The sequence below is a fragment of the Colletotrichum navitas genome (assembly GCF_030913465.1).
Source record: "Colletotrichum navitas strain CBS 125086 chromosome Unknown LY79scaffold_62, whole genome shotgun sequence".
Lineage (NCBI taxonomy): Eukaryota > Fungi > Ascomycota > Sordariomycetes > Glomerellales > Glomerellaceae > Colletotrichum > Colletotrichum navitas.
Window position 1 is genome coordinate 219,054 of NW_026850608.1, and position 17,933 is coordinate 236,986.

The 17,933-nt window shown below is 52.3% G+C and overlaps 3 protein-coding genes across 3 annotated transcripts; 1 reads left to right on the plus strand and 2 right to left on the minus strand.

Annotated features, from left to right (window-relative positions):
- Positions 1-289: 289 nt before the first annotated feature.
- Positions 290-5,215, plus strand: LY79DRAFT_335747 (exocyst complex component Sec3). Its single transcript, XM_060552530.1, has 4 exons — positions 290-621; positions 720-2,806; positions 2,854-3,992; positions 4,046-5,215. Exons 1-4 carry the CDS (start codon positions 537-539, stop codon positions 4,959-4,961), a joined length of 4,227 nt encoding a protein of 1,408 aa, XP_060410912.1. The 5' UTR covers positions 290-536; the 3' UTR covers positions 4,962-5,215.
- Positions 5,216-5,899: 684 nt separating this feature from the next.
- On the minus strand, positions 5,900-13,687 carry LY79DRAFT_563495 (HECT-domain-containing protein). The gene is made up of 6 exons (XM_060558560.1): positions 13,137-13,687; positions 11,788-12,120; positions 11,633-11,733; positions 6,694-11,568; positions 6,487-6,636; positions 5,900-6,422 (listed from the first exon to the last, which is right to left on the minus strand). Exons 1-6 carry the CDS (start codon positions 13,277-13,279, stop codon positions 6,226-6,228), a joined length of 5,799 nt encoding a protein of 1,932 aa, XP_060410913.1. The 5' UTR covers positions 13,280-13,687; the 3' UTR covers positions 5,900-6,225.
- A 654-nt stretch (positions 13,688-14,341) lies between these two features.
- On the minus strand, positions 14,342-16,279 carry LY79DRAFT_563497 (dehydrogenase E1 component). The gene is made up of 2 exons (XM_060558561.1): positions 15,512-16,279; positions 14,342-15,456 (listed from the first exon to the last, which is right to left on the minus strand). Exons 1-2 carry the CDS (start codon positions 16,133-16,135, stop codon positions 14,683-14,685), a joined length of 1,398 nt encoding a protein of 465 aa, XP_060410914.1. The 5' UTR covers positions 16,136-16,279; the 3' UTR covers positions 14,342-14,682.
- Between the last annotated feature and the right edge of the window lie 1,654 nt (positions 16,280-17,933).

Here is a 17,933-nt window from a genome sequence, read left to right on the forward strand (position 1 = left end):
TGCTTAGAGATAGTCGATTATTGATGAGCGCCAAGAGGGACGCTGCTAGCTTTTAGTCCTCGAAATCGAGAAAAACATACAATGATGTTATATCCGTACAGATGGTTGGAGTAATATTGCTGCATTCAGCAACATGTTGACAGATGATAGGTGATGCGGTGGCGGCACTGTTCGGTCGCTGGCTAGGCGCGCCCTAACCGAAGTGCCCCAGAATGAAGGGCCAAGGTACCTCTAACCACCCAGCGGGACCAGAGACTGGCAGCAAGCTACCCCCAGGGCCGGCCAGACACACCTATTTGCCTACCTACCTGCACACGTCGCTCCCCTTCTGGCATGCATCACGACCGACCCGGCCTCGAAATCCCACCAGAACGTGAATCGAATATCCTTCCGAGCGCCTGTCGCTATCGCTGCGTCACTCCTCGTCGACCCATCCGTTTGCCGCGATAGTCATGCAAGCGATTTCTCCCGTGGCATTGCGAACCCCCTCATGAGTGCTCCATCCCACTGCGACGGCACCGCCCAACCGAGCAGCCATGGACAGCAGGGCCCAGCGATTCGAAGATGAGAAGCGGCGCATCATCGAGAGTTGCTTCACCAAGAAGGATGTGGACGGATCGCGTGCGTCAAATTCAGTTCCTCTTCTCCCCCCTCCGCTCCTCCGGGGATAAACACCCCGATGGCTGCTCATAGTATTAACCCTTGCCTCATGACGATAGTGCTGGAGACATACATCACCCACATCCGAATCACCGAGTACTCCTCCCACCCGACCTCTCCGCCGCCGCCTCAAGCACGAACCCCCGAAACCCAGAAACCCCGCGTTATAATCGTTGCTGTAAGGAAAAGTGGCCGAGTGCGTATGCACAAGACGAAGGAGAATGCGAACGGTTCCTTCTCCATTGGAAAAACATGGAACCTTGACGACCTCTCTGCCATCGAGTCCTTTACAGGGCCGTCGGCTAATCCCAACTTTCGTGAATGGGCCGGGGACACTGGCTTCGTCGTGACTCTCGGCAAGCCCTATTTCTGGAACGCGCAATCGGACAAGGAAAAGAAGTTCTTTATTGCCAGCTTGGCCAAGATCTATGGAAAATACACGGGCGGCAAGACCCCCGAACTGTTGGGCTTTGACCCTTCTGAAATAGCTCAGATCCTGAGAAACGATCGAAGGCCGCCGCCGCCTGGCCAGCTCCCTTTCAGACCGCCCCCCTCTACGCTAGATGCTGCTTCTAGTCAGTCCAACTTGGCCGGGAACACAGCACCCTCCAACCATGGCACTCCTTCTCCAGGGCCACCTGGCCCACGCCGGCCGCCGCCTCTTAACGGAATGCCTTCTCACTCGCCCGTCGGAAGCATGGCTTCGTCATTTTCTCAAGACCCCCCTACGCTGCGGCGCTACGGAAACCAGAGCCAGGAATCGTTTGCCCCGTCTCTAGGAGCCAGGAGCGAGGATGCGAGCAGTTTGCCGCCTCGTTCGAGGAACGGTATGCCTGGCTCAGGGGCAATGGGCAGGTTTGCCGAGCAGCCGTCTGAGCCTGTCCTGGCACCGCCGCCACCAATATCGGAAGAAGGAGGCCGGCCGCCAGAAAGAAAGAGACCTCCGATGGACCCGGCACGACCGCAGGGCTTCGCCGATAGAGACTTGGTTCCCGCGCCGCTAATTAGCCCAGGGATGCGACGAGATCAAGTTGCTCCTCCGCCGCGAAGCACAGCCAGGAAGAACTCAATATCGCAGCGGTCAGACGTTGGTTCTTACAGAGACAATAGACCTGTCACCCCTCTCACGCCTGTTGATCCGAGAACAGCAGATTTTCCTCCTACGCTCAGAACGCCTGAGCCAAATGGGGGGGCTACACCTACGAGGCCAACTCCTGCAATCGTCTCGCCGTCATCCGAGACCCCAGTGCCCCCTGCCCCGGTTTCCCCCATAGCAACGAGCCCCCCTCCAGCTCCGTCCCCAGCGCCTCTACCTCCGGCTGATGAGCCTATTCCCAAGGCGCCTGCAGCTTCCGTATCCCCACCCGTCCCTGAACCGCCTGCTGAGCCGGAGGAAGAGAGTCGGCCAGGTCTGGGCCCGATGATCAAGTCCAAGAAGTCCAAGGGAGACCTCGCTGGTGTCCTCTGGAAGGCTGCGTCTGCTGCCACAGCCTTCAGGCCCCGACCTGGTGGTGCTGGCGAAAGACTACGACAACTTGCCGGAAAGAGCGCCGAGCCGGCGGAAGGGATTACCACTGTGTTCCAACCCCCGCCCAGACCAACCTCCTCTAACGACCCCAAGAGAGCAGCATCTCCGGAGGCAGCTGCTGAGAAAGCTGTTTCACCCGCACCATCAGCAGCTCCTACAGAACCCTCCAAGCGTACATCCGGTGTGCCTGAGGTAAAGGTCACTGTACCTAACCCTAGCCGCCCGACGAGCGTGCAACCTTTAATCAAAGAACCCAAGAAGCCCGACGAGTCAACAGCAAACGAAGAAAGCCGCAAGTCGATTGTTGCCGGCAACGATGCCAAATATCTTGCGTCTCTAGGCGTTGACCCCACTGTGTTGGATAACAAGAGTGGAGAGTTCACCAAGTGGTTGGATTACTTCGGCTGGGTGCCTGGAGAGCAGATGAGATCGCGCAACGTTGAAGATATGAGAACTGAGCTCGAGAGAGAACTCAACAAAGCTCAAGCTGGGGGCTGGCTGGCCCGATTCCAAGAAGAGGATGATCGCGTTGAGGCCATCAAGCGTGGCATCGACCTGGCAGTCGCTGAGTGTGAAGAGATGGAGAACCTGTTGACACTTTACAGTGTTGAACTGTCGGTGAGTTGGCTGGGTGCCTGGTGGAGAATTCTACTAACGCAAGACAGACGCTGTCCGATGATATTGCATACATTGAAGCTCAAGGCCAGGGTCTTCAGGTTCAGACGGCTAATCAGAAACTCCTTAGAAAGGAGCTTGAATCTCTCTTGGAGACGACAACCATCACCACGGCCGATCTCAATGCTCTGAAGGCCGCGCCGCTTGAGGATCTCGGAGGCCTCGAAGATATTGAGATGTCCCTAGTCACCCTCTACAAGGCCATGACCAAGATCGACCCCTCACTGTTAGGAGGCGAGCCAAGGAAGAGCCAAGATCTTGTTGGTGAAGGCGACCAAGCTGTTGGGCTTGAGAACACCGACTACGGCAAGATGAGAATCGTCCAAGAAAAGAAAGAAATGTATCGTCAAGAAAGCGCCGCCTTCTCACGACGGTTGGTCGGATACATGGCGCAGCAGTTCGACGCGGCCTACAATGAGGTTAACAAAGCGCTTCGCGAGGCCCTGTCGAGGAAGGTGGACTCCCGTCATCACGATGTTGGTCGAGACATGCTTTGGAAGTACAGTCCTTTGATCAAGTACTCCAAGGATGTCGACCCGGCCAACTGGGACCGTATGATTCAGGTCTACCAAGATAAGAGCCATCCCGTGTACAAGAACGAATTCCGGCAGGTTTTGGAGGCATGGAAGCGCAACGCGCGCAAGATGACTGCTGATGAGACAACCGAGCTCCTGTTTACGTTTGAAGTCGAAAAGCAACAAGAAGGCAAGGCGACCACTGTCAGGAAGCTTACCGTCAAGCGGAGTCAGACACTGGCCAAGAGTCTGCGTTCACCCATTGACACCGCCAGCAGAACGAATCTCAAAGAGGCAGCGGGAACCGAGAATCGTAGCTTCCCCTACGAGGTGTTTGGCCATGTGTTGGATGACCTTTTGCCGTTGGTCGAGATGGAACAAAACTTTATCGTTGACTTCTTCCATGCCACGACCCTGGAGCAGTCAGATTTCCCTGACCTGGTCGCAGCGAGCAGACCGAAAGACCGACGAGGTGGTGACCTGCGCCGCCATCGCCTAATGGAGCCAGACCGCGATCTCGCTCGGAGAGTGACCAAAGCAATGGAAGCCATCTTTATCTTTCTCGAGACGGAAGTTGCAAAACTCATCGAATGGGTCATACAGACCGATCCTTTGTAAGTCTATAAAGAGCCCGCTCAACGGATGAGATGCTAACTAATCGAACAAGGCAAGGGGCCGGCGTCCTGGCTGTTCTCGAGCGGAACCTTGTTGATTACCAACAATCCAACCAGGAATTTCTCAACGCCATGCTTCAAAAGCTCCACGGCGTCCTGGAGTCCCGCTTCAAAAAGTTCGTCGATGAGCAAATCCGTGCCATCGAAGAGACCAAGGTTAAGATCAACAAGCGCAAGGGCGTTATTTCGTTCATTCGCGTCTTCCCTCAGTTTTCCAACGCGGTCGAAAACATTCTTACGGGCATCGACCCGAACCTGGCTGTTCGCAAGACAGTCGATCGCGAATACGGCCGCATTCTCAAGTCCATGTTCGACTCGCTCAAAATTATCGCCCGCGAGAACCCGGCTGTCAGCGTCGGCGCGGCGGGCGCGGATCCAGAAGATAAGGAGGCGCTCAACTTCCACATCCTCCTCATCGAAAACATGAACCATTTCCTAGAGGAGGTCAACACGCACGGCCTCGATGTTCTCGAAGACTGGCGCGAGGCCGCAACCAGTGAACTTAACGAGCACATGGGTCTATACCTGAACGCGGTTATGCGCCGCCCTCTTGGCAAGCTTCTCGAATATATTGAGAACATCGAGGGACAGCTTCAGTCCGGTAAGCCCGGATCGAGCATCGCATCGCAGCCGTCCAACTCCAAGTCGACGTTCCACAAAGTCCTGGCGACGTATGACGCGCGCGAGGTTCGTAAGGGCATCGAAACACTGCGTAAGCGCGTTGAGAAACACTTTGGTGATGCGGACGACCTTGTCCTGAGTCAGAAGCTGGTGAACAAGGTGCTCCGCGAGTGCGAACGCTTCTACGGCGAGGTGGAACTGCGTATCAGCCGCATCACGGCGGACGTCTATGGCGGGGATGTCCTGTTCGAGTGGCCGCGCGCCGAAGTCAAGGCCGGTTTCCGCTAGAGGCAGTTGCCGAAGCTGCACCTGCTGAAGCCCGGAGCCACCTTTTGATACATGAGGGGGAGGGGGGGGGCGGTTGCCGCAGTACCTATTCAAGGCAGCGGCCCTTTCAGCGATGTTTCAAGAGGTCGCTTTGTCAGTCGTCATCTACCCTTTTGATTTTTGCTCGCTATGACGTGGGGAACAGCTATATGGCAAGGCGGGTAACTGGGACTCATGTAGATGGTGTACCCACTTTTGCTACCTTGTCTATTGTTACTGCGTCTCCTTCTCTATTCAATTGCTCGAGGAAGCAAAGCGTGGTAAAGACAGCGGCGGAAAAGAGGTTTGGGGAGGGAGAGGAAGAATGTTTTGAATTTTTTCTGTCAATTGTTCTATAGGCGGGCATGGGAGCCATGTGCCCGACGGGACGGGATCAAATGGTTTGTTTTTGGTGCCTCGGGCAAGCCTTTGATTGCGCAAATAGGGGAACACCAGATCCTATGATGAAGAGACTTTTTGTAAGCTTGCATGCCGGACCATGACGGCCCGTTGTGTGACTGGTTGATGGAAGTCATCGCGTGGGCGAGAGGAGCAATATGGAACGAACGGTGGACAGATCATATAGGCATCATCACATACTTCTTGGTCACTATGCTATATTTGCCTCAAGACTCGATGCCGATCTTGTGGAGTCGGTCATGCCGTGAACCTTACACATCATGATCGCCTCGGCAGACACTCTAAAACATGACTTTTTTTCTCACAAATCAATTTGACCATTCTATCAACTAGAAAACCCTTGGCACTTCTTATCAAAGCAGGCTTCAAATGGGCCTGGGCCCCGTCATGGACCCTAAAACAGTGCCGAATCAATTAAGAAATGCCCCGAGGCCAGAGCAAAGAGGTAAACTGAAAAGAAGCCCTTACGCCTGAACAACCCTGCCATGCAAGTTAGAGTTGGGGGGGGGGGGGGGAGGGAGGTTCTTCCATGTTGCCCTTTCGCCCTTCAATCCACCTCACTCAAAACTGGTGCATCCCGTCCGAGGCCGTTACCATCCATGAATTCTTTGCATACAATCGTCAGATGCAGAAGGAATGCATCGGGTTCCTCCGTTCTAGAGAAGTGAAATGCTCGTTGATGCATGTTCCATTCCATTTCATGCGGATGTGCAGTGCCGTTGCCGCTGCCACCATAGTCACTTGACCATCAACACTACCGATTTTTTTCTTTTTTTCTTTTGTCCTGTTCGTATTTTTTGAGTTTGTTGGTAAATGAGAACGCCATCTAAGACAGATGGAACGCCCCCTGGCCTTCTCTGATCGCAGTGGAGAGCTGTTTCCGCATAACTTCGATGCTGGTATAGTCGGGTAGTTTGAGATAGTTCACACAGGTCATGACGCTGGGGAGATAATCGTCAGACATGTATGGGTGCTCGCTCGGCTTGCAAACAACAGTGAACATGGGCGTCAAGCTTTTGAAGCCTGTTTTGTATATATACGTCAGCATGCATATTTTATAGGGGATGCGCAAGGTAAATAAACGCACCTCCGATCGGGAGCTTGGGGCTTCCCGTGGTGAACTGCAAGAAGTCACGGCGTTCAGGAGGAGAGAGCTCGCTCATAGTCTGTAGTAGATTCTTGACGCTCTTGCTATCCATGTTGTAACCATGGTCTGCCTTGATCGAGTCCATAAGTGCTATCGAGTAAGTTAGTGAGCAGTCAAGATAAGCTAAGGAAGGGAACGGAAGCTTACTCTCAAGCGACCAGTCCTCTTCAACTCTTCCAAACAGCGTGACGAGTTCGTCAGGAGTGAAAGCGCTCAGGGCCGAGTAGGGGAAGACCTGGGAAAAGCCCGTTCGGAATGCATCGACCTGGCGGCGGACACCGGTGCCCAGAGTCATATCAACGACCCGTTCTAGGTACGAGTCCACATTGTCAATGGTGACTCGGACCTGGCCGCCGTTTGGTATAAGCTCGATCTCGGGATAGCCGGGTAGGGTAAAATCGAGGCACAAGTCATCTAGCTTCATTCCGTCAATGGCAATGTCTTCGGTGTCGGCCACCTTTTGCGCAGGGGTGCGTGAAGGGTCCTCATCGATTTCCTTCTTAGCCACGGCGAACTTCTTGATGGTCTTTAAAGACCGAGCCAGGCCTGGGTCGACGACCTTAACCGCACCAAGAGATGGCTTGACGCCGGGTGCCGACGAACCATCTCCGATGCGGAAGAAGGTAGGGTTGAAATTCAGATCAATGATGCGAGAATCGATCATTGACCGAGCAACAAACTTTCCAAGAGTCTTGAAGAGCTGGAGAATTCGTTCACCATTTGGAGCGCTGGCTTCATCGTCACTGAGTGGCCGAGGGAAGAGGCCGCTCGCACCAGAGATATACTCTTCAGAGTCGTTCGAGTCCATCTCTCTCCATAACTTGAGTTTCTTCTTGGAGAACTCCTTCGACACCGTCGAGTAGAATTCAAGGGTAGGTCCCAAGCCTGTTCCTACCTCCTCAAAGTACTCAACCTCGAGAATGCTTTGAGAAGCGCCGTAGAGCTCCATGACCTTCAAAGCTGACTCCAAAATCTTGGATCTAGAAATGCGAACCTTCTGGCGCTGCAGTCGCCCGAGGAAAGGTCTGTCGTCACGACGGTCACGACGAGAGTCGTCCGCAGATTGGGCATTCTGCCAACGGGTCATGGAACGGGCATAACCGAATGAGGTCGACTGCAAGAACAGGTGCCTCGTCTCGAAAGGAAAGAGGAAAGGATACAGTCTTGCAAGATCTTCTACCCAGCTTGGCAAGCAGTTACTCGCCACGATAAGCGGTTCCTCCAGTTGTCTGTTCAGCTTGGCAGTGAGTTTGGTGTTGACAAACTGTGACAAGGGCTCCACGTTGAGTCGGACGGCGTCCTTCTCGCTGTTCTCTACCATAACATCATCGATATTGGCGTTCAAGTCGTGGAGGATATTGAGTAGACGAAGGATGGAGGCGGTAGAAGGATACTTGGCCAGGGATGCCGGCACGTTTCCGTCGCCATTGTCTTCCGTACTTGCCTCGGCGTTGGAGCTGAAGGACAGAGTTTCCACAGGTGGCGGACCAGGAGCACGGCGGAACTTGATGGGATGAACCGCTGACCAGACACTCCGGCTGAAATGCTCATCGGAGTTGGCGGCTGAGGTATGAACGGCACGGTAGATGGTAGTCTCGCTAGGAATGACCTTGCCATCAAGAGTGAACTCGATATGCCAGTCTTGGGGGACAGTTTGGATAGCTGCAGCGTAAGACATGGGCCGTGATGACGAAGTCGAGGGCGTGGGTGTACTCTGCGACTGCGGGGGAGGGAGAGCGCCGGACCGGGTAGGGAGAGCACTCTGTGATGGCGTAGGGACTCTAGTACCATCCTCTTTGCGTGCTGTGACCCTACCACCAGCCGCGATTTCCATGTTGACGGCACCAGGCTCAGGACCGGGGGACTCGCTCATGTCTTCATCTAGGTCACCCACAATAGCATCCAGAGCGCTGCTGCCACCAATCTCTTCGTCATCGGACAAGTGCTTCTCATCTGCGCATTCTAGTGCATTCTCCAAATCGTCCTCTTCCGGAGGCGGCCGTGAGGGCGCGGGACTTTCAGTCGTGGATGCCGCGCCACGGCGGGTAGACCTTCTCAAAACACCCTTGTCCCTTGTAGTGGAAGAAGTGTCGGGACTAGCTGCAGCTTCAGATGGTGGTGTTGACTTGGTCTTGGTCTTGCGAAGAGAACGCGAACCGCTAGGCGTAGCTGCGTTGGGCGGAGGCGGGATAGGGCTTGACGCAGAGGCAGCTGAAGCACGTTCTGCAAGTCTAGCAGCAGCGTGGCTTAAAGGCAAGCCGGCGGAGCCTGCAAGCGAAGCAAGAGCTCTGGACAAGTTATCGGCTCGCCGGGAGCCGCGTGGTCGTTCCGACAGGCTGATTCTGGGACGCAAGTAATCATCCAGTGACTTGAATGTAGCAATAGCGTGGATTGAGACCATAATGTTCCGATAAGACCGCGGGATGTCAGAGTCGTCATCAGCAACGAGTCTCAGCCGGATTTGTTTCGCAAGCATGGACGCAGCACTACTGCGGTTGCCGTCGAAAGTGTTATGGTGGACTGTGATAACTTCGAAATGCTCGGATCTACTGAGAAGATCTTGAAGTTTGTGAACCATGACGCTGAACGGAGTCGCGGGCGAATCAGCAGTTGCGGTCTTAGGTTTCGACTTGACGGAGTAACCCATGAACACCTGCAAGAAAGCTGACTGTGCCGTCCGAGCTAGTTCCTCGTCAGGGTTGCTGAAGACCTCCAAGAGCACTCTTACAAGCCCAGAAGCTAGAAGCTCTGCACTTGTGACGCTTTCTAGAACGTCCGCGTCGAATGATGAAGCCAGCTTCTTGAAGAGCTCCACCCCATTTTCGGGGGCAAGATTGGTGGCCGTTCTGCGAAGGTAGAAGGCCTCGATCTCTTCGGCAAGATCCGACAGGTTGGACAGAATCTTAAGCGCCTTCTTCTTCATGGTCTTACCATGCTTTTCGGTCTCATGGTTTTCCAAAAACTTCTTAGCCACCTCACGGATCCTACTCCGCATCGAAGGAACGTCAGACAAGAAGTGCTGCGGAGGTCCGTCCAGCGACATGGTCGACCCGCGTGAGCTAACTGGTGAACCCGTGATGTCGTCCGGATGATGCCCGTGCTCGTTCTCTTCTTCGTTCTCCTCATCCTCTGATTCCTCGTGGTCCTCATCATCTTCAGACTCCTCGTTGTCCGACGACGGCTCTCCAGAGTCCACAGAAGCCTGCGGATCAGTGTTGCTGGTCTCCTGCGACCCAGTCGGCTCTGTTGCCGGTGGAGGAGTCTGCTCCTCGGTGGCGAGTTTCGTGATCTCCGAGATAACACCTTCACGATACAGTTGGTACCGGTAAACATCCTCCAGACGACTGAGGAGAAGTTCCGTAGCCTGGAGTGCGAGCATGACGAGTGAGGGGTGATCCTGCTGAGACAATATTGAGGCCAAGAACGAAGCGTATGAAACAGTCTTCAATGCTTCTCCGAGGATCTCTTCGTTCAGGTTTGAAAGCATCTTCAGTTGCGCAGTGAGTACCTTTTGCCGTACATTGAGATTGACTGTACTTGAAAAAGCATCGGTTAAGGTTGGGAAGAGAATGAGAGCGAAACGGCGGACCTCGGCTTTGCAGCCATCAAGAAGCTCAATTCTCTTATCGTTGGGTGACTTGCGCGCCTTTCCAGGTGCAGTGGACGATGGAGTAATAGGTTCTGTCGAGTTCATCTCGACGAAGTCGCCGTATGAAGGGTCAGCATTGCGGGGCAGGCTTGGAAGCAGCTCGCAAATGACGTTGAGCGTCTCGATGATCTGCTCCTTGGGCCGGTGAATCAGCGCCTGCATGATAACAACGCTGTCGAGCTTGGAGGCAACATCCTCTGTCCCGCTTGGTGGAGACACGCCAGTCAGGATCTGGTAGAGAGTCTCTACAACGTTGAGCTTGAACAATTCCGCCGACAGTTGAGGGCTAGCACGAGCTGTGAAAGCCAAGACACGCAGGAACTGGGTGTGGATATCCGACCTAATGAGGTTGGTGGTGCCAGGTACAAGCAATCTCAAAACCGCCTTGAGCAAGTCGACACTGACAAGCTCTTCCAGTTTCGCAGACTGGTATTTGAAGCTTTCGACAATCCCAGAGACACAAATGGAGGCTTGTTCCACAACTCGCTGATCGCTACTCCCCAGCACATTGAGTAGGGTAGGCATGACATCTCGAATGACTGGGAAAGAATCTTCAGGGATGTTGCGGCAGCAGTTGGCGGCAGTGGTGACGGCCGTTCTTTGGGTGCTTGTTGCGAAAAAATCCAAGTAGGACAGGCAGGCAGTGAGGCCACCCTCTCGAACAATGCTGGAGGGGTACTCGGCAGAGATCTTCTCGAGGGTGCTCAAAGCTTGCTCAGCGAGGTCGATGAATGAGATCTCCAGCAGCTTTTGACACAGAACCGGGACAGCTCCTCCATATACAACGTTGGCCACGCTTGCGGGCAGGGCTTCCATCAAGTTTGCCAGGCAACGGCAGGCAAGAAGCATAATTTCCGGGTTCTCCTCTCCCGTGATCTCATTTGGTTGCATCAAAGTCACCAATTCCTTGACGAAGGAATCGGGTGAGAAATGCCCCGAGAGATTATCCTCGTTTGAGACTAGGAGGATCTCCGAAAGCTCCTGTAGAGCAATCAACTGAATCGAAGGGTCGTCTTTCTGACGTAGGTTGTTGAGAAGCTCTCGTAAGCGTGATGAAATACCCGACATCATGCCTGTAAGCGCTCGCAAAGTGCTCGAGAGACCTCCGGGGCCGCCAGGACCGCCGAACCCTCCGAATGGATCATCGTCCTCGTCATCATATCTTCGGCCGTCCTCATCATCTTCATCGTTCTCGTCGCTATCGTCATCGTCGTCGTCGTCGTCGTCATGATGCTCGGGAGGGGGCGGGGGCGGGGGAGGGATAGGATCTTTCTCTGTGTCGTCCGTACCCGTCATTGTGGTATCCTGGTCGGTGTTGTTCGCAGCATTTCGTTTCGTTCGACGAGAAGAACCGGATGTGTTGGCGGAAGGATCTGTGCAAGCCATGTCAGTCTCATAATCCTCAAGTGAGCGGTGTTGGTAGCAGCATCTGATTACCTGAAGCGCTGGGAGCTGTCCTTTTGCTCCTGCTCGATTTCCGGCTAGAGGAGGCCGAAGGAGCAGTGTTCTCGTTTGCGTTTGCAATGTCGGTAGGAGTGCTGGACAGCACAGTCAGCCAAAGATGTACAAGGGATCAATGCGGGACTTCTTACTCTGGGCTCGACATGGTGGCGGTGGATTTTCCCTTCCTCTTTGGGCGAGACGGAGCAGGTGTCTGTGTAGGAGGATGTTGAGGGAGCGGAACAGCGTCAACTACTCTCTGACGCTTGGATCGTCTAGTCGAAGCGCTCGTTGGCGGTTGTGTTCCTAAAATAGGGCTAGCTGCTTGAGCTGGAGCTTTTCGCTTCCGCGAGGCAGTCGGAGGTGGATTTTGAGGACTGGATGTCGTCAAAGCCGGGGCGGTCGTGGTAAGATCGGCGCCGGCGGTAGACTGGGCGGATGAAGCTGCGAGACTCGCTGCTTGCCGAGCAGAAGACCTAGTAATTCTAGAAGACATGAGTGACTGGTTTTTGCGAGGCATGCCGACCGAACCAATAAACAGAAAGACGAGAGGTGACGATCAAATCAACGCAGCCGAATCGAGGGTGCGAACAGCCATCTGTATAGCCCAACAGGTCAAGTGTGTAGTGTGGATGCGGATGTGGAGGCGGTGCAGTGTAGGCTGGTATGTAAGGAATTGATGGACTGGTAGAGGAGAGGTGATTGTTGGATGGCACTGGCCGTGGCTGACCAAGCGAACCGAAAAATTGAAGAAGTGAAAAAAAAAAATTTTGAGGAATCGAGGCGAAGAAGAAAAAGAAGCGTCGAGGATGAGAATATCAATCGTCGATGGTGCGGGTGAAGGAGCGGTGCGATGCAGATGCAGCCGTGTTTCAATGGTGGGAAAGAAGGCGTTTCCTGCTCTCTCTCCTTCTCCCTCTTTTTTTCTTCTCTCTAGAGGTAAGGTGCCGTGCCAGTACGATAGGTAGTGACCCGCTTAAGTTCGATCCAACCGGCCGGGTACCTAGCTCCGGGTATCTAAAGGAAGAAGGAGGGTAGGTACGCCGGATCCTGAGGCAAAGGTGATTCTTTTTTTTTTCTTGTCCCTTCTGAGTTTGGATTTGAGGATCAAACGACGCAGTTGCGGAGGAGGTAGAGTTGAACGGGCTTGGTGAACGCAGATAGGCGGGCTGGCAGGCAGGCGCCGGTTTGGCTGTGTGACTGTTCGTTGCCCCTCGACAACTTGAACACTGAGCTGCCTTCTCCCAGCACTGCTACTGCTCCGACCGAGTGTTTTTTGTGCTCATTTGCTGGAAGCCCCTCGTTTCTTTTTTCTTTCTTTTTGCTTCCTCTTCTTGTTCTTCCTTCTTCTTTTGCTTCTTGTCTTCTCCTTCAGATCTCCCTTTCCCCCTCTTAGTCTCTCGTGATGCGCACAGAAGTAAATTTAGAAATTTGAATAAAAAACAGTGCAAGGGGCTTGTAAAGAAATGCGGCAATTACGGGGAAAAGCGCGGCTACCTACCGATGGGAGGGCGAAGTCGAAGCGAAGGCGGGTGAGCCCGACGCAGAGGACGCTGTCGTCGGCGTGGACGGGAGGCGCGCGGAGGGATCGTGGTCGACTACCGATCTGGAGCGCGGGTTTGCAGAGGCGATTCGTTCTGCCATGGATTACGCCATGAGGCAGGACAGCTCGGGCGGTGCTGATGTATTGTGGGCAGAGGCGGTATTTCAATGTTATCAGTTCGGTCGGAATAGCCACCAGAGACGATACAGGGGCAGTGGTGTGTATGGAAGGCTCGACCGAAATCAACGGATCAAACGAAACGTCTTCAATTCGGGGACGGTGATCGACAAGGAGAACAAGGAGTTCCTCGATGAGGGTGCGGTCGTTATCGTTGCCGTAGTTGTCGTCTACGTTGTCGTCGTCGTCAGTATGAAAAGAAGAAAGGATGTCGGCGGACGAAGTACGGGGAAGGTCTACGGGGGTTGGTTCGGTTGAAGTTAAGCAGCGACAGAGGCAGCATGGAGGGAAGAGGTGTCGGTCGGGTCTGGTTTGACTGATGGGCCGTGGCCGGTGGACGGGGACATGCACACACCACACACCGTTACTGCTGGCAAGACACACAGGTACCCAAGGCCAGGCCACACTGTCTATCCCGCAGGCCCATACAATAATGTACTATGTACAATGGCTCTGACATCGCTGGCCCAGTCCACTTTTCCCCCTCCAGAGCAGCCACTGGGCAGTGGAGCGCCCACCCGAGTGAAGACTCGGAGGGGATCCCTGCGTCCACAGCCCAAAGTACCTAGCTAGGTCGTGGGTTGCGGCCACACGCAAGAGGCCCTTATGTCATGGAACGGTCCCGTCCCAACCCTTAACCGTCGCCCACACCCAGTCATGGACGTGTCGTCGACCTAGTGTGGGCCATCACAAGCCTATTTTGCTAGTGACTTTATTAGAGTATTATTGGGTATCTGTGCGAGCTTAAGAGAGGCACCGCCTTGGGTACGTACCTACCTCAGTGAAGACGCTACGTTGGGTGTCCGACCGTGCAGTCGCTGCTGCGCACTGCAGCAGCGTTTGGCAGGCGCTGGCAGGTCATGGCACGGCGTGACAGCAGCAGGCGTAACCCCGCCTGGCCACCAGATGTTGGAGGTTCGGCGCTACGGCCCACGGGCACCATAATTGCTGCTTATTAAGGAACTACGATGTACGTGCAGCTCCGTTTACGCCTATGTATTCCGCTGGCGAGGCCTAGGTTCTGACAGGGCAGACTCGAGCGCTGTGGGGGTTAGAGAGGCGAAATTCGTTGTTCTTGTTGCGCCATCACAACCTAGCAATGAATGAAATGTCCGGGCCAACGCTCCAAATCGAAGCAGAGGGATGGGGATGGAGCCAGAAAGAAAAAAGGACGAAAAAATAATAATAAATTCCTAAGACGTTTGGACAACACGGAGACGGGGCGGAGAGCAGTATCTGGAGGCCAATCCCGTCCCGTTTGGCTTTATCGCTGAGGATGCCTTATTCTTTTGTTCTTTTTAGGCAGCTATCGTGTAACATGGCTAGTCTACGCCTTTAAGCTGCCCTTGCCTCCCTCGAACTCGTTAAAATCGTACTCCTCCGGATACTTGTCCAGATGCTCGCGTAACTGTCCCATCTGCTGCTTCAAATCCGGCGTCAGCTCCTCGTAAATATCCTCAAACATGGCCCGGATGGGTGGCTTCTTCTCCATCTCGGCCTCCTTGAACGCCTTGAGCACCTCCCGTCTCGTCGACTCCCTGCATTCCTTCTCTTTGCTCTCGTCCCACATGCCCTTGGCCTCCATGTACTTGCGCAGCCGCGTGATGGGGTTGTCTCTCCGCTTCCAGTCCTCGACCTCGACCCTGGCTCGGTACGCAAACGAGTCGTCCGAGGTGCTGTGGTGGCTCACCCGGTAGGTCATGGCCTCAATCAGAACCGGCCTGCCCCCATTCTCCAACGCCATCTCGCGCGCCTTCTTGGTCGCCTCCCGGACGGCCCAGATATCGTTGCCGTCCACCCGGATGGTGTCGATGCCGTAGCCCAGACCCCGGCTGGCAATTCCGTCGCCCCGGTACTGCTCCAGCGTTGGCGTTGAGATGGCGTAGCCGTTGTTTCTGCAGATGAAAATTACGGGGCACGACCTCGTGGCCGCGATGTTCAGCGCCGCATGGAAGTCGCCCTCGCTAGCGGCGCCCTCCCCAAAGTAAGCAGCAACCACTCGCGGGGGTATAGACTGGTCTTGCATCCGCTGGATTTTGAGAGCGTAGGCTGCTCCGGAAGCTTGTGGCAGCTGTGTTGCTAGGGGTGATGAAATGGTGTGCTGAATTCAGCAATTAGCAAGACTCGTTGTAGGAATGGGAGCGGCTGGTGCCCACAATATTCAACTCTTTGCTGCCATAATGCACCGGCATATTCCTCCCCCGGCCTGGGTCCTTGGAGTTGGCAAACAGCTGGTTCATAAAGTCCGCTGTCGTGAAACCGCGCTGCTTGAAAACACCTTGCTCACGGTACTGGCAGAAAATCACGTCCTCGGGGGTCAGGACGCTCGCTGAACCGACGCTCAGCGCCTCCTCGCCCGCCGAGACCATGTAGAAGCTCAGCCGGCCCTGGCGCTGTGCGTCGAACATGATGAGGTCCATGACGGAGATAAAGATCATGTCCTTGTAGAGCTTGACGATATCCTTCTCACCCAGATCCGGCACGAAGGCATCGTCGACGACGGTGCCGTCCTGATCGACGACGCGGTAGGTTGGGACGGCGGGGTAGTCGCCGGGGGTCTCGAACTTGAGAGTGTTCGTAAAGGCGCTCTTCACGGCGCCCGGGAAGGAGACATGGTTCGCGTTGGGTCGCTGAGAGAGGCTGCTTGCCGCTCGGCGGCACTGGACCTGGGAGGTCATCGTTGTCGACGGTGCTGCGAAGCGAGCTGCTACAGTGGTTTCGCCAGCTCCGGGTATGGCCCAGCGCAGGGGCGCGCGACGAAGGATCCTTGAAGACTTCATCCTCTTTTTCAAAAGCAATCAAATTGAAGATTTTGATTTGAAATAGGAAACCAGGGACTCGATCCCAGTAATTCATAGAAATTTGAGAACAAAGGTCGACGGGTTAGAACAAAGCCGAGACAGCTATCCCGAGGGGTGGCCGTCTATCGTCGGCCGGCACTCGAAGTCATAGCTGAGCCGACGGAAAGCGAGCCACTCTAGGGTGAGCGAGAACTGTACCCGAGGGTGTTAGTCAGCCTTCGTCAAAGCTAAACACCCCCTCCTCACGGAGGGGGCAAAAAAATAGGGTTGCCACTAGGAAAATAGGGTTACCACTTATCCCAACCTAGTCCTACTTTTTATTATATTCTCACTAAAAACAAGCAATTATTTAGATATATTATTAATAGATATTAATAGTAACTAAACTACTTACTTTACTTTAACCCTTTAATATACCTTACTAATATAATAAGAATATAACTACTACTAAAAAGGTAGCTAAAATACTATATATTACCTATTAATAAGTAACCTACTAATAGGTAGGTAAGCTAGTAACTAATATACCCTTTATACACTAAGCTGCCTAGGATTATAGTGTATCTTATATAGTAATTTAGAAGTACCTCTAGGCCCTTTAGGAAGGCTATAACCTCTATATTAGCCTAGATAAGCCTAGCTAGCCCTAGTTGCTTACAAAGGCTAAAGATATAGCTTTTAGCGCTTTTATTATATAGCTTTATAAATCTAGCTTTTTAGCCTTACTACTTTAGGTTAAAGAAATAGCTAACTACCTCTATAGTATCTAAGGTTAACTACTAGTCTTTAAGCACTTTATCTAGAGCTAGCTTACTAACTATCTAGAGCTCTAGAAAAAAGGCACTATTAAACTAGTTAAGTTATACTAGAAAGGGGCTAAGTTAGACCTAGCCCTAATAAAGGACTTCTTTACTTAGTACTAGGCTGCCCTCTATAAGTATAATATTAGCCTATTTAAGATATAGAACACTAATAAATCTAAGTGCTAAATTAGCTACCTTAATAGCTAGCTATATATAATTATTCTTAAGTAGCTACTAAAATATAACTACTTACCTAAAGTTATAGGTCTAGCTAATTAAGAGTTATATACTGTAGTAAGGTTAGGTAGTATAGTTATAAGAATTATATAGTAGTTAATTTAAGGAATAAATTAACAGGAAAGCCACCTACCTATTAAAAAAGGGATTTATAGACCTAAGAAGAGATTAGAAGGGGACATAATTATTTATACATAGTTGTTATTATTAGCCTTAATACTCTATATAAAAATACACTACTAGTTATTACTGCACTTTTATTTACTTAGGGAAATTTACTTTTTTTATAATTACTTTATTAATTTATACTTTTATTTTAGTATCTTTATAGATTAGGTCTAAGAATTATAAAACCTATTAATTAATCTATATATTATTATTATTAGACATTATTATAGTGTAAGTAGTTTTCCTATGTTTTACTATTCCTCTTTTCCTTTGTTAAGTAGCCTAGATACTTTGCCCTTTCTTAATAGTGCCTAGAGGTAGATCTACTTCTTTAGTATAGGTATTCTATACTAGACTATAGATAGGCTCTCTTATATAGTTATAATAAATTTATAGTTAATAAAAATATAAATATAATATATTATTAATATTTAGTAATACTTCTACTTAATTAATAGTAGAACTAGCAAGAGATATAGTAGCTATACGCTTTTATAGACTAATTTATAAGGATAAGATAGACCCTAAAAGCCTCCCTTAAAGTAGTAAGAATACACTAAGATTTATTA

What these genes read in the sequence shown, in the direction of transcription:
- LY79DRAFT_335747 (XM_060552530.1), top strand. Translation starts at nt 537, where the DNA reads ATGGACAGCAGGGCCCAGCGATTCGAAGATGAGAAGCGGCGCATCATC. An exon ending in GAAGGATGTGGACGGATCGC is followed by an intron (nt 622 to 719) that starts GTGCGTCAAATT and finishes TCATGACGATAG; the next exon opens with TGCTGGAGACATACATCACC. An exon ending in TTTACAGTGTTGAACTGTCG is followed by an intron (nt 2,807 to 2,853) that starts GTGAGTTGGCTG and finishes AACGCAAGACAG; the next exon opens with ACGCTGTCCGATGATATTGC.
- LY79DRAFT_563495 (XM_060558560.1), bottom strand. Translation starts at nt 13,279, where the DNA reads ATGGCAGAACGAATCGCCTCTGCAAACCCGCGCTCCAGATCGGTAGTC. An exon ending in GCCACCATGTCGAGCCCAGA is followed by an intron (nt 11,734 to 11,787) that starts GTAAGAAGTCCC and finishes TGTGCTGTCCAG; the next exon opens with CACTCCTACCGACATTGCAA. An exon ending in GACAGCTCCCAGCGCTTCAG is followed by an intron (nt 11,569 to 11,632) that starts GTAATCAGATGC and finishes TGGCTTGCACAG; the next exon opens with ATCCTTCCGCCAACACATCC.
- LY79DRAFT_563497 (XM_060558561.1), bottom strand. Translation starts at nt 16,135, where the DNA reads ATGAAGTCTTCAAGGATCCTTCGTCGCGCGCCCCTGCGCTGGGCCATA. An exon ending in GCAGCAAAGAGTTGAATATT is followed by an intron (nt 15,457 to 15,511) that starts GTGGGCACCAGC and finishes TGCTGAATTCAG; the next exon opens with CACACCATTTCATCACCCCT.